At 40.9% G+C, this 14,831-nt stretch overlaps 1 protein-coding gene across 1 annotated transcript; it reads left to right on the forward strand.

Annotated features, from left to right (window-relative positions):
• The first annotated feature begins 1,710 nt into the window (after window positions 1-1,710).
• Window positions 1,711-14,560, forward strand: LAPTM4A (lysosomal protein transmembrane 4 alpha). Its single transcript, XM_068937109.1, has 7 exons — window positions 1,711-1,944; window positions 8,103-8,223; window positions 10,155-10,231; window positions 10,317-10,439; window positions 11,726-11,821; window positions 13,137-13,235; window positions 13,759-14,560. The coding sequence occupies exons 1-7, from the start codon at window positions 1,846-1,848 to the stop codon at window positions 13,831-13,833; spliced, it is 690 nt and encodes a 229-aa protein (XP_068793210.1). The 5' UTR covers window positions 1,711-1,845; the 3' UTR covers window positions 13,834-14,560.
• The last annotated feature ends 271 nt before the right edge of the window (window positions 14,561-14,831 follow it).

The raw sequence follows: 14,831 nt of genomic DNA on the forward strand, positions 1-14,831 counted from the left end.
TCTCTTAACAGTGCAGGAACAACATAAGCAATTCAAACGTGCATGCTGCGGAAATAGTTGGCTTAGGTTTCCCAACATGCCATCTGTGAGAAAACCGATTTTTAAATTACGGATTACAACAAAATACACATTATTTTTCTGTTTATTTACATAGATGCATGCATGTTGAGTAAAATTAGTTGGTTTTTGCTACATTAAATGAGAGTCTGTTGATCATTAAGCATCTGTGCACAGGGCTGAGAACATTAGGAGCACTAAAGAAATAAACAATAGTTTATAACAGGATCATTAGAACAGTCTTAGCAGCACTCACAACATGTTTATTCAAAAATGAAATACGACCTAAGGCAGAAAAACACCAATTATGAAACATAAGGGATTCAAAAATAAAAAGGTCAGTTTTAAAGCCTTTAAGTAGATCATTTCAAATGGCTCGGAAACACTGCACGTTTAAAAATAGGCTTAAGTAGCTAAAACAATAAAATGTGCTAATTGTGGGATCTGGAATACATCAAAAGCACGGAAGAGTGCACCCTCATTACCTTCTCGCTGTTCAGAGTGAAAAAAAATATCAGGATAGTTCTGACATATGACATGTATCTTAGTGTGTACATACGCAGCAAATATTTATGTTCTGTGAGTGTTTCAGGCTGGTTGTACGCAGCCAAGAGGAAATACTTGCAGCTGCACCAGGGTTTACATAAACTGTCTGTGTATCTGTATCTGCTCAGCCGTGCAGACTTGCAAAGAGCACCGGCTGCCCATGTGTCACGGGAGGCTTATAGGGCCTGCCTGAGACACGAACAGGAGAAATTCTGTTTCTGAACGTCGGAGGAATCCCTGTCACGCACCTCTGACGGGAGCACTCAGTCACAAGCAGCGTTTCTAGTTAACGCACCTCTCTGGCAGCACCTGCAGCTTTCAGGGGGACTAACAAAGTGTTGTCAATAGCTATTGGCAAATGGGGACTCTTGACTCACAAAAAGTAAAGCGGACCAAAACCTGCCTCTTCTGTTTATCCTCTTATCACATACTGCCTCATCATGTCATCATGCAACTTGCAACATTAATAATTTAACCTGACGATTCCCTGCAAAAGCAGCGCAGAAGAGCTGAAGTGAATTTAATCCCCTAGAGCACTGGTTTTCAGTGGAAACTGTGGCACCTTAGGAGCACCTCAAACCAGCACATTTTGGGGCCTACTAAGATGACAATACAGTTTTAAGCTAAGAAGGGTTGAGGGGTGATGCCCCTGTGTAACTGTAGTTTCCTCGCGTCTGGGCTGCTGCTCGGAGCCCGAGCCCGGGCTCGCCACCTTCGCCCAAGCCCCACGGGCGCTGTTAGGGGGAAGCACCGGGCGCTCTGCCCCTACGAGGGGCCGGCGGCGCTGGCAAGCGGGCTCCCCGGGGGCACGCCGTCAGGGGAGGCTCCAGCCACGAAAGGGCGGCGGAGGTCGCGCTCCCCTCCGCCCGCGGCGGCCGCCGGCGACAAGGCTGCGCCGCCCCAACATGGCGGACGGAGGGGGCAGCGCGGGGCATCCGCCCCGGCCGGCGGGGTCGGCGGGACACCCAACCTCGCCTCAGGTGGGCCCCGCCCCCACAGGTGAACGAGCCGGTGTTACGCCCTGCTGGGCTGCGATTGGCCCGCGGCGCCGCCGATCGCTTGTTGCCGCGGCGACGCCCGCGCCCTCCCGCAGCCACTCCCCCCGCCTCCGCTGTCGGCTGCTGATTGGCCAGAGCGGCGGTGACGCAGCAGCGGGGCTTTTACGGCCCTCAGCTGGAGGGGGAAGTGGCTAGAGACAGTGAGCGGCTGGCCTGGAGGGGGGAGGCCGGCGACGTCGCGACCATGACGTTCAAGCGGAGTCGGGACCGGTTCTACAGTACCCGTTGCTGTGGCTGCTGTCATGTGCGGACCGGCACCATTATCCTGGGCACCTGGTACATGGTGAGAGACTCGCGCGGGGGGCAGCTGAGGGGGCGGTGTTTTCGGTTGTGCGCGGCCCGCAGTGCGCATGCGTGGGATATTGGCCGTTGCCTGGCTTAGGAGCGGTGGGCATGGGGTGGGCAGGGCGCATGCGCGGGGGGGCGGGCGGGAGGGAGCGGGGGGGGCTGGCGCCAGCCAGTGGCCCTGGCCCGGGGGGCTTCGGGCAGGGTCGCGGTGGGCACAGGGGAGTTTCCCCTCTCCTCGTCTGGTTAGCCGTCGGCCCCCCCACTTCGGGGGTCAGCCGTCGTCGTGCTCTCCGTCGAGATCGTCCTGCGTGGTTGTCTCAGCGCCGCGTCGTATGCGGGAAGCTGCACGAGTTTCCTGAAGCCTGTTGCCTCACGGGGTTTGATTTGGGCTGGCCAAACCCCCCTTGTCCCGTGGTGACCTCCTTTGCTGTGGTTAGAGAAACGGAACGAAGCTAGAGTTTCGTTCTGTAACCTACGTTTCTGAGGGATCCTTGTTACTATCTCGGTTCCTTTTTTTTCTCTCTTTCTTTTTTTCTGGCTGAAAAGGCATATTATTTTTTTCCTTTATATGTATCAAACAGTACCGAGTGAATCTCTTGGTGAGAGAAGAGATATAATAACGTTGGAGGAGACTGGAATTTAGGGTAGGCTGAGAATAAAATGATTAGATACGATTTCCCTTCGTATGTAACATCTGAAGGGAAAGTTGGGGTCTTTAAAAGCAATACTAGCATCTCCTCTTGAAAAGCTTTGTGGAAAGGGAAGTTCTCCTTCATTTTGTGTGTTCTGTAAGCTTTCAGCACAGCATTAGTGATGAGCTACAGAAATTTTTTTTTTGGTGAGAGAAAACACCTCTTGTTTTCTGACTCGTGGATGCTTGTTTCTATGGGAGCTGTGGTGGCAAAGCTCTAATATTAAAGATTTTAGAACTAGCGTGAAATAGTAATGTGAAAAAAGGTACCAACAAGTTAAGATCAAGGTCCGGAGCAATTGAGATCCGCTGTGTTCAAGTCTCTTTTCTTCTGCTTACCACCAATGGACAGTGAAAAAGTGACGATAGTTAAAGATACTGCATCATAGCTTTTCTAGTCTCCTAAAACTATAACCAAAATCTGTTCTCTACTCTCCCCCAAACAGTAAGAATGGAGCTGAATTTTTATCTCCTGATGTGAAGGAGCCCTTGTAGAAGCTGTTTTGTAGGAGTAGAAATGCATGGGGATTTAAGTGTAGAGAGTCTAGTCTCTCTTTTAAGTACTAAAAGATTGTGTTCCCTCCTTCCCACCACCCCTAGTTCTTCCATTGACGGAAGATGTGCAGGCAGACAATAAAATGGCAGGGGAGAGGAATGGAAGAGAAAGTAAGGTAGAGAGCGAAAAGTGAAACACAGTTCAACAGGAGGGATATTTCCTTTTTCAGATGAAGGACTGGAAAAATGAGTCTTGGTGTTGATTTTTTTTTCTCTTCTGCTTTGTATGAACTGACTAAAACTCGAAGTCGATTACAACGTTGAACGTTCCCCCCCCCCCCCCCCCCCCCCGCCCCGGAAACCTGCAAAAGTTCTATGCAACGCTGGTTATGTGAGATCAACGTTATGCTTCTAGTACTTCAGTTAAAAGCATAAATTGTCAGCATTAAGGAGGCATTCGCCTCTGTTATGAAACAGTTGCACCTTATTGCCTTCCACACTTTCCTGGTCGCAAGAGCATATAGAAACAGAGGAACTTAAGTGGAGGGAGGGGGATATACTCTTCTGTGGCTGGGGATTCTGTAGTCCTTCCGGCTTCTTTCTGTGCTTCCCTTCCTTCTTGACTTGTGGATGCAATGTCTCTTCTTCCTTTCTGAATCTGTTGAATACCTGTACTGCTTATAGATGGTGAAAAGTACACCTGTGACTGAGATAGCACTGCTTCAGAGCGTGGAATGGTGCCTGAGGCAAAATGTTCCTTTGACCTCCGATGTAACTGCAACAGATTCAGTAGCTGCAGGCTGTTGGAGGGGAAAAATACTGTAGAGTGTGGATAGCTGATTGCACGTTAGGTACTATGTAGATGTATTTTGCTATAAAGTGTACCAGGCACTTTACATTAAACTGTACCTTGAAAATGTTTTATTCAGTTCTTTTCAGATACCAGCTGGGAGAATATGGTAACTGTTTTGAGTCTAACAGCTGTTAGCTTTTTGAGCTGAAATGAGGTCTTATGAAATGAAATTTTAGGCAGTCTTGCCCAACCTAATGATTTACATAAGAATGTAACTACAGTTCCAGCCTTTTGAAAGTTAACTACGACTCAAACAGTGAAAATGAAACTAATCTTTCTACTGAGAAACTTACCCTAAGCCATTTAATGTTTTGGAAAATGTCAGGTTGCTTAGGCATGTTGCTAATTAATGAACCATCTATGTATATCTTAATTTTAGTCTTTCAGAATTTAGCCTGGTAGACTATTAAATTGATTTAGAAATATTTGTTTGTAAGTTACAGTATTATAAGCATTGATAACTTTTTGAGGGGGAGGGAGGTTTTTTTGGCAGGAGAGAATACTTGGATCAGCAATAGTTTTGTTACTGAAAATCTTGGTCAGCTTGTGTTTACTGGATACTCTGTGTTCTCATGCTGTTCAATCCTGAAGGAATTTGATACCAGACATAAAATGGAGTCTTGTAGCAATCTACTCCAGATGTTTAGTAAGATAAGAGTTTTGGCTATTTAATACGTGAGCATAATTTTTATGTAACTGCTCTTTAGGCATTTTTCTGTTCTTATTTGTATACTCTTAGATTTTGCATCAAATTAACTTATCTCCTCATTAAAACAGGATTATATATCACTGTCCTTATTATGTTCTTCCTTGACTATAGGGAGAACAAGGATATTATCTTCTAAAATGTCTGATGTTGGTGTTCTGTGATCAGACTGCCATGGGAAACAGTTGTTCTGTGTCTTTTAAGCATGCTCTAGTCCATATGCTGCCACTGCTTCCAATATACTGACAAATTATCTTTGCAAGGAAAAAAAAAAAAATAAAGAACATTCCTAGAGGACTCATGCTTGAGTTCCAGAACTAGTATAGTTTGGTTTACTCGGTAACACCCACTGCTGTCCTGAGTAGGAAGTAAAGAAACCACCTGTTCCTAGCTTCATAGTTGCAAATATGTGGCTTTGAAGCTCCTTTCTTCCTTTAAACTTTACTAGGCATAGCGCTTTCCAGAAACCGGAAACAAGAACACTGCATTGGCAAAATGAGATCAGAGTTCAATAAACAGTCTAAAAGTAATAGCATTGTTTTGGAGGGAGTGGTTGTTTCATTCTGGCAACAAACTTCAGTGATGCAGTCAAAATGATGCAGTTGCTACTGGATTGCAGGAGGGTCAGGATGATCTCTGCAGAGTTTCTGTTCACTAAGACTGTTTAGCCGAAAACTTCCAGAAGTAAGGAAGTCTTACCTAGTTTCATTCTAGTCTTGACAATGATAGAAGCTCTAAAATACCCATCTACTTGAAATTCTTGTTTTTTCAATATCTCAGCAAAAAGGGTTTGTTTTTTAATCGATACATTTAAAGAAAAACATTACAGTAGTAAGAGGAAGATGAGAAAGAGTAGCAGTGCATGGCAACTTCCCTCTGTCCTGTTTGTTTTCAAGCCTCCACGGATGTGAAGCACTTACCTGAGTAGATATTAAATGCATATCATGGAGATACAAGTCACCGACTGGAAAGTTAATGCTTGTTATTGTCCCATGCGGTGCTCTGGGTCCTGATCATACAGGAAAGTAATCCTGTGTTACTAGTATGTAGTAAATGCTGACCTCTAAATTTAAGAGCATCTGCTAGCTTTTTTTTTTGTTAGTTTCCCCAAACCTATTTAGCCTCAAGTATGCCAGTTTTAAGTGCAAGATAAACTTTCTAAAGTACTCTATGTAGTGCTTACTACAAAACTAAATTGAGATTAAAAAAAAATCTTAACTGAACCACCTTTGGATTAATGATTTGGACATGCTTTTTTGATTTATTAATTGGAAAGACTAGGATGGGGGCTGCTGGCATTTTTGAAATGTTACCTGTACCATCCTTACTGTCCACTCTGCAGTGACCTGTCGGGTTTTTTAGGGTATGGGGTTTTTTGTGTGGGTTTTTTTTTTTTAACAACTTTAGATTATGCTCAGGTTTGTCTGTGTTATATGTTTTCTGGTACCTTTTCTGTGTAGGCCATTTCTGAATGTATATGCTGCTCACAATGAGAATATTCTGTTAAGCTCTGAAGATTGCTTGCAATATAAAGCATACTCTTGCTTTTCTGTCCATGTTGACTATGGAGCTGACAAAAAAAAAAAAAAAAAACTGATCTTGCTGTTACCAAGCTTCTGTGAAAGAAGTATAGTTATAGTCGAGATGCAGGTTCTTCCTTCTCGCTTACAATGACTCCTAATTTTGAGTATGTTGAACATCATGAATTGCTCAGTGCTATGGTATGATTCACAAATTACCAAGAATGCAGCCCTGGAAACCCTGGAGTGTTAATTGGCAGGATTTTTTTTTTGTTGGAATCGGTGAGACAAAGGTGTTATATTTGTGACTTTGTTGTATGACACTTTAATTTCCCCTTGTGCCCAGTAACTAGTGAAATAGTAAGCTAGATTTCTAATAAGTTCATCTAAAACATGATGATGTGATAGCATGTCTACAATGCTGCTTACTTTGATCTTTAGTAAAGGGTTCTTTCTGCAGACAGCATAAGCAAGCTTATCTCCTTTGTGTCTCAAGCCTAAAAATAAGCATAAGGCATTACAAGCTGTGAGACTTAAGCCAGCTCCTTTTAAATCTTCAAAACCTATTTCAGTTGCTGAAGACATCAGTAATTGTCCGTAGGCCTGCTACCATTGCATCAGGGAATCTTAGAATCGTACTAGTAAAAGAAGAAATATTTGGTAGATAGTCTTAAGTTGTTAGAGACAGCAAACTAGTGTGTTTTTCTTTACTGCCTGCCCCCCCTCCTACCGTCGCACGTACTCACTCGCTCATTCTCACATTGGCTCAAATTGTGAAACATCCTAGTGATCGTGGTGACCTTACTGAATACTGAGTAGAAAATGCCTCCAACTTGGAAATACCACTGTGAAGACTTTGTATCTTACCTCTTCCTTTGTCCTGTCTCTCCAGATTTTAATAACAAACTATGCTCCTGTAAATCTTGAATAGGCTTTAAATGCTATGAAGGCAATTTCTTACTGTTACTGGAAGCACTTCTGGTATGTACCAAAATGGGGAAATAGAAGTAGTTTTCAACAGCAGTGTAAGTAAGGAGAATGACTGACTGGCAAGCATATAGCCAATGCTTGGATTTTTGGAGTTTAGTCTTTCTGAGTGAGAATACCTTTCTTTAATTTTACCAGTGTTTAATAAGCACTTGTGATTTTAAGCAATGATCTAGGAAGGGAAGTGAGCCGGTTTCTTACCTGCCTCCCTCCCCACCCCAGTTAAAACTGTAACGCGTGACATAGGGTCGACCGGAAAGTAAGCTATATTTGAGGATTAAATCTGTAAGTGTAAGTTGTCTATCATCGTCTGTATTTACTGCATGTCATATGTGATGTCCCTTACTGCTTGACACCCACCACTGTTTGCAAGAGTAGGGTGCAGTACACTTTGCGTGCATTAAACTAACTCTACCTTCTACTTTGCTGTAGGAAGCAGAAACTCTTTCCAAATGTGCCTCATTGTGTCTGTTACTGTACCTTTTCCTTCCTGGCCTCTTTCAACTATTTACAGTTTCCACGTTCTTGGATCTGTGTATTCATCACACTGCAATTGAAGAGGTGGATGGGGTTCGTAGGTATCCAAATGATGTCAAAATTAAACAGATGCTAGTTTTAATGAATCACAACTAAATAATGTTGCAAGTGTCCAGTACTGTGTTTTGGGTCTATGTGGTGGGTTGTGGATGTGGGGTTTTTTGTTTTCTGTTAAAACACTGGTTTAACTAAATGAGCTTAAAAGTTGATCTTAAGCTGTTCTATTTTTTTTTTTTTCCTCCTCCAACAGGCAAAGCAAAGAGCTTGTTTCTAACTGAAATAAAAGATTTATTAGTGTGTCCTTAAGAAGATTATACCTGTTGCACTGTAAATAACTTTCAGGTAACTAACTGATCTTTCTCAGGTGGTGAACTTGCTGATGGGCATCTTGCTGACTGTAGAAGTGACTCATCCAAATATAGTGCCAAGTGTTGATATTCAGTATGAAGTCATCGGAAATTACTATGCTTCTGAGAGAATGGCTGGTAGGTGTATAACTGTCTGCTGTTCAATCTCAAAATAAAGCATATAGCACCATGGTGTATTTGTCTTACATTAGCATGTAATAAATATATAAAGCTTTTAAATATGGTTGTCTTTATTCTCTGAATGCTCTTCAGATTTTTGGTGGATTAAGTTCCACCATGAACTTGAAAGGAAAAGAAATGAGACATAAACAGTATATAATTTTTACTTTGTATTACTTTTAAGCATCTTGAATGATACGATTTCTAAAGACTAGTATTTTTTGAGACCATAATTGTATGCATGCTTTTTATCTTTAGAAGTGCGGGAATAGCTGAGTGGCTCTTTTGATGTGTAATGCAGTGCCCTGAGACAAGACACTAAATCTTAAACAGTCAAGTGCAGTTTGTGGAGGAGAGGGAGAATATGGGGATAACTGGGCTACATGGTTACTTGGACACTTCTCAAGACTGTTAGGCCCCTTACTCTTTCAGGGGAAGAAATGGAGGTAGTACAGCACTAACTTGGATTTGGAGAGTATCAGTTAACAGTCTTTGTGTTAATTGTTTGGGACCTGACTCCAGAGGTACTGCCACTTCTGAACTGTGACTGCAATTCGTCTCAGTAAAGAAATCCAAGTGGGAGCAAAAACCAAGTACTTAATAAAGCCAAGATACTAAGGAAAAAGGCAACTGAGACCTGTAAAATGTTGTGCGTTCCAAAATGAATGTTGGTGCACTTAATAGCCTTAAGCTTATATGGCAGAGAGACGCTTATAAGGTGGAGAGGCGCTTATAAAGCTGAAGGTGCTTTTTCCACTCTTTACCCTAAAATGGCTGGTGCTTGCTTTTTGACTTAGCAAAACTTGTTCCCTGCATTGGGATGTAGGCTGAAGGGTTTTGTGTGTGGGAAGGGACATTATCCACATTCAGAAGCAGAATTCTATGTGTGTATGGTGTGTCTCTCCCCACCCCCCCCCCCTGCTATTTGTTGTTAAGTAGTTAAGGCACTTGCTCATCCACACAATGCTTTTCAGATACAGGTGGGCCACCTCCTTGATGCCATCTGTGTATGTGAATATTGTTCTCCTGTACTGAATTATAGACATAAGTACCTCTACAATGTATTTTTTCAATTTGGTTGTGGGTTAGGAAATTAATATTCTCAGTTATTCTCTCAAACATGGGAACCATAAATTTGGCTTCAGACTTGTTTAAAACATGAACTACAACATTTATAGACTGTTAAACTGGTTTCTTTCCCAGTTTTTAAAAGTATGTGCTGTGGTTGCTGTAGGAAAATGAGCATAATCCAACTTGTGGAAAGCAGCTGTGCTTCTGTTATCAGTAACTATGATGCACAAGGAGAATTTATCATTCAGTTTCCATGAATGTCCTGAATTTAACTATTTTGGTTTTTGTTAAAACTGCTTTTTCTTCTTAATAATAGCACCCCTTCCATGCAGTGATTTCTTGTTTTCCTTGGTGTTACTTAAGGAAGAGTGCTGCTCCCACTGCCGATGACTGAATTATATAAGCAAACCACTTTATAGTATGAAGGTTGATGTTGTACTAATTTTACCTAAAACTTCTTCTGGTTGTGAAGTTAATTACACACACAGCTTGAGCACTGACATATTATGAATAAGCATCATTATGCTGCGTTAGTATCGAACTATGTCAGGTTTCTAATTGGTGTGGCTGAACTTAATCCAGCCTTTTTGATTAAGGCAAACTTCCCCCCCCCCCCCCCAAATGGCTGCTGGTTTTCCTTGACTAGACTCTTTTTTCCATTAGTAGAGGTTCAGGTTACTCAAGTCAGCTGCTGCCAGTTTGCACGAATGAAACAGTTGGGTTAGAACAGATCATGGTAGCAGAGCTTGTATACCTGTTAGCTGCAGTGTGATAACTTTAGGGAAGGACTGATACTTATTATTTCTCTCTTAATTCAGAAAATGCCTGTGTTCTATTTGCAATCTCCCTCCTCATGTTCACAATCAGTGCAATGATGGTGTATGGTGCAATTGCTGTAAGTATATTTATAGTCCATTGTTTTTAAACTTGCTGCTTAAATTTTGGATTAAATACCTACAGGCTCTTTTTGTTTCCTTTAGCATCGTGTGGGCTGGTTGATCCCATTCTTCTGTTATCAACTCTTTGACTTTGTGCTCAGTTGTCTGGTTGCCATCAGTTCTCTTACGTACTTACCCAGAATCAAGGATTATCTGGATCAGTTGGTAAGTCTCTGTTCAGCTCATTATAGCATTTAATGCTTGAAGTGAAACTTGGCTTTTATAACCGACTGACCTATATTTACCTTCCTGTACTTAAGGAAGAGGAATTTGGACTCCAGTAGGAACTGTAGAGGAAGGCTGCTAGGGTGATTATGAGAACTGAGAGCTTATCAGAGGTGGAAGGGCCTGAAGGTGTCAGTGCTCACTAAATGGAAAGCCAGGCAGAGAAAAGAAATACATATCGAGGGAGATATTGGTTTAAACTGTCTATGCTACATCTAGACTAGAAACCAAGATGTTCTGAACTGAACAGTTTGGTTCTTTGGCAGGTGTGCTACTGTAGGTTAAAATGTGTACTTTTGTGTGTGTGTGCATATATGTGTGTAAATATAGTACAGTATAGGTAAAGTAGTATACATTTTATATATATATAAAAGGACTTATGAGGTGGGGGTCTACAACATCATGGGATAGAATTGGATGCTCTGAGGGTTCCTTTTTGTGCTATATGTGGCTCTTCTCATTTTGCAATATTACCTTCTAAGAAAATTGTAATGGTATTAATATTGCCTGTGTTATAACTGCAAGACGACTGCATGGATAGAATATATCCTTAACTGGCAAGGATCGCAAGCTCTTTCTGGGTGGTGTTTAGATCTGTGCAAGCAGATGCTTAAGAACTCCTTTTAAAGTGGAGATAAACTTTGGGTGGATGTTGGAGAGAGGCCCTGTTACTGTGCTTAGGGAAAGAGAAGTGTTTGAACTTTGCAGAAAGCTCACTTTGTTTTGGTATCTCTTCTGAAGGAGTTTAGGGGAACTTCTTCCCACTGAACACACAGATGTTACTGGTTGGCCTGACTGGAGGTAGTCAGTACTGACTCATTGAAGAGTTATCAGATAGAGGACAATTCATACAAATGCTGTGCTTTTCCTTGGTGGGACTGAGGGTCTGCAGCTGTTTGCAAAGAAGATTCATGGAGATCTTCATTAGTATGAGGCTGAGGAAATGGCACATAGAAGGTCACGAGGCTTCTTTATTGGTAGCCCTTTTCTGAAGTTTCTTGCAGGACAGAGGCAGGATAAATGTCATACCTTGTGGGAGGATAAAGATGGAGCAAGCAAGTGAGAAACTGACCTTTTTACTGTTTCTATGGTGGTAGTTTACACAACAGTTTGATGCTTCATGTGGTGCTAAGGTTGGGTGTGCTCCTCTTACCTTTGTGAAAGTACGCTGTTAATGCTTGTCTCATTCTTCTCCCTTTCTTTCTCCTCCCCTTTTTCTCAATTAGCCGGATTTCCCTTACAAAGATGATCTCCTTGCGCTGGACTCCAGCTGTCTCTTGTTTATTGTTCTTGTGTTCTTTGCTTTATTTATCATTTTGAAGGTAAGTTAAAATTTAAACATGTGTTTGTCTTATGAATTAACTGTATTAAGATGCTATCAATGTATGGACATGTGCTGAGTTAAGAACTACTTTGAGTAGAATTGTTATGATGTTTTGTTACGTTATAATTTCAGTCTTTTACGTACTGGTGTCTGCAACAAACTTATATTGTGGTCAGTTGGGCATGTTTATGCATTTATGGCCTTTGAATAGGCAATAGAAATGCACAAAGCCTGAAAGTCTTTTGCATATGTACAGACAAACTTAACGTTTATAAGTAATAAAATTAAGCTTATAATGAAACAATATTGAATTACTGCATATAAGCTTTCTGAACAAATTTTTTTAATCTCATACTGTATGTAACAAATCAGGAGATGTATTTTGGAAGGAAGAAATGCATAGGTTAGTGCATCTTTCTTCCTGCAGAAGGGTCGTATTACCAGTTACTTCTGTTTTGAAGGAAATAAATACAGAGACGTTCATCTGAATTATAAAACTCGTATGTAGGCAAAAGCATTAGAAAAATGAGGTCATAATGTGTGTTAGCCATGACTCTTAATAGCATTCAGCTTTGATTTAAAAAAAAAAAAAAAAATAGAGGAATTCTTATTTTCTTTGCTTTCTCAAAGCAGAATATCTGACTGGGGGTAGGGAGTGGAAACCTAATGTAGTAGATGATATTTCTTGCATTGACTTTTTTGAAATTCAATACCTTGTGTATAAATATGTACTAATTTGCTAGTGAAAAATACAGAAAGATTAATGTTGTGCAGTTTAATAGAAACATAATCCTCATTGGAGCATGACAGTTTGTGATTCCACAACATTTTATATTGGGTTGAAGTTCAGGCTAGTTTGCCATATCCTCTTCTCTTTTCCACCTCTGACTGTGCGTTCTTGCCCTCCCCTTTGCACGGCCAACTTGACGAATACTGATGATAATCAAAGAGAAATGGCAGCATGCTGTTGGCCTGTCTTCCTTGTACTGGCAACTTGGACTCGGATTCACAGACGCATAAGTCAATCAGGGAATAACTTGATTAGCACTGCTGAGGCAAATAGATGAGTTGAATTGATCTGCAGATTCTTTTACTAAAAGCACATGGTTCATCTTGTCTGAATCGCTTTGATAGCAAGGCTAAATGGAGACAATGTAGGTATGTGCCAAAATCTATTAATTAAGGGCTATCTCTCAGGTATATTGATTCAGCTTGTTTTTACTGCTTTTTTTTTGTTCTGTGACTGTAACCTAGTGTTTTATTTCTGCATAAGCTAATGGATATGAGATATAAAAAAGACAAATCTGTTTCAGGCATATCTAATTAACTGTGTATGGAACTGCTATAAATACATCAGCAACAGAAATTTGCCGGAGATAGCTGTGTACCCTGCTTTTGAAGCTCCTCCACAGGTAATATCTTTTTTTTTTCTCTAGGTGAAAGCAACTACAGCTGTTTAATTTTGAAGCAGAAGAACAGTGTGCATAGAAGTTTGCAAGTCTTGTCCAGCTTTCTAAACAGAGACTAGAAAGATTTCAAAAGTTAGAACAGCTAACGTTAAGGTGGATTGCTTCTGAGTTATGTTCTTAGAGTGTATAAAAGAGCAGGCTTTGGTAGAGGGGAAAATCTTAAATCCCCCCCTCCCCCATGTAGCAGAGGGAAGCTTTCTGATTCCACCTGTCAAAACCATCCTCTTTGCTTGCAAAACAAAGGCAATGGGATGGAATTAATGACCTTGGGTTAGGTTTGCCAGAGTAGTAAATTACTTTTACCTTCTTTCACTTCATCCTCATTAGCTGTGTGGAAACATCAATGAGTTCTTGTAAAAATTTGCCTGCAAGAGAATTAAATTGCTAGTGTGGCATATATGGATTTTTGTTTCTTTTTTTTTCCTAAACCTTCTGCGTTAATCTTGTTAAAATGTCTTTTCTTTAGTATGTTCTGCCAACCTATGAAATGGCGGTGAAGATGCCAGAGAAGGAACCTCCACCTCCTTACATACCTGCCTGAAGAAACTGTTATGTTAATTAATATCTGTACCAGCTTCTTGGGAGTTTTGTCTTTTAATCTTGCAAAACTGCTTAAGTAATAGAAATATTCAGGGCTTTAGGAGCAAACTGTTCTGTTTAAAATATGTTTGATATAAACTTATTAAGCAACACATCTGGGAATGATTTTCTATTTACTTTAATTTTTGTTCTCCTTAATGCTCTTAAACATTTTATTGCCTTAGGGCCTTACAATGCAAGAACTTATGCATGTAACTAACTTCTGGCTTTTAATAATATCAGTCGAGCCAGTCTGTGACAAATGTTAGCTATGAACATAAGTGTCTGCAGGATTGTGCCCTTAATTTATATTAATTTTTTTGTAAAGTAGTTCATAAGGACAATCTAATCGTGCAGCAAAATGAGTTTGCCTTTATCCACTCTTTGGAGGGGGAGGGGGTTTGAATGTGGTATATACGTGATTTTTTCGTTTGTTTATTTTTTTTTTTTTACTTTGCACTTTTCTCATATGTTATCTTACCTTATTGTGGATTTTTTTTTTGTTACTGTATGTCTTGAACCAGTATTTTTCAGGAAGAAGTGAGTTTGGCACGGGAGTTTGTATTACAATGTGCTGCGAGTGCAAGAAAAACATAGAAATGTTGAAGATGGTTGCATGCCTCTAATCTTACATGTATTTTCCTCTTTGTGATAAATGATACTTAAATAAATCTTTTATGAAATGTTTAGTAGTAGTCTTGATTGATCTGCCTTTAAATGTTTCAGTGATTTTGTTCTTTTTTTTTTTTCCCCTCTGTGAATGTCCAGTGTAATGAACTCTAGCTTTCTACAGGTGTCTGTAGTGGCTGATCTGTGATCGCCAACAAACACCCTCATGTGGGGTGGGGAGCATGGAGTCTTTTAATGCATAATCCTTACGGCAGCCTTTGCTGCAGTTCAAGTATCTGGCTGTCTTTTGCCTGCCTAGTTGCTAGTTATGCATGCTCTGGGAAAACGGTA

The sequence above is a fragment of the Struthio camelus genome, chromosome 3 (genome assembly GCF_040807025.1).
Source record: "Struthio camelus isolate bStrCam1 chromosome 3, bStrCam1.hap1, whole genome shotgun sequence".
Taxonomy (NCBI): Eukaryota; Metazoa; Chordata; class Aves; order Struthioniformes; family Struthionidae; genus Struthio; species Struthio camelus.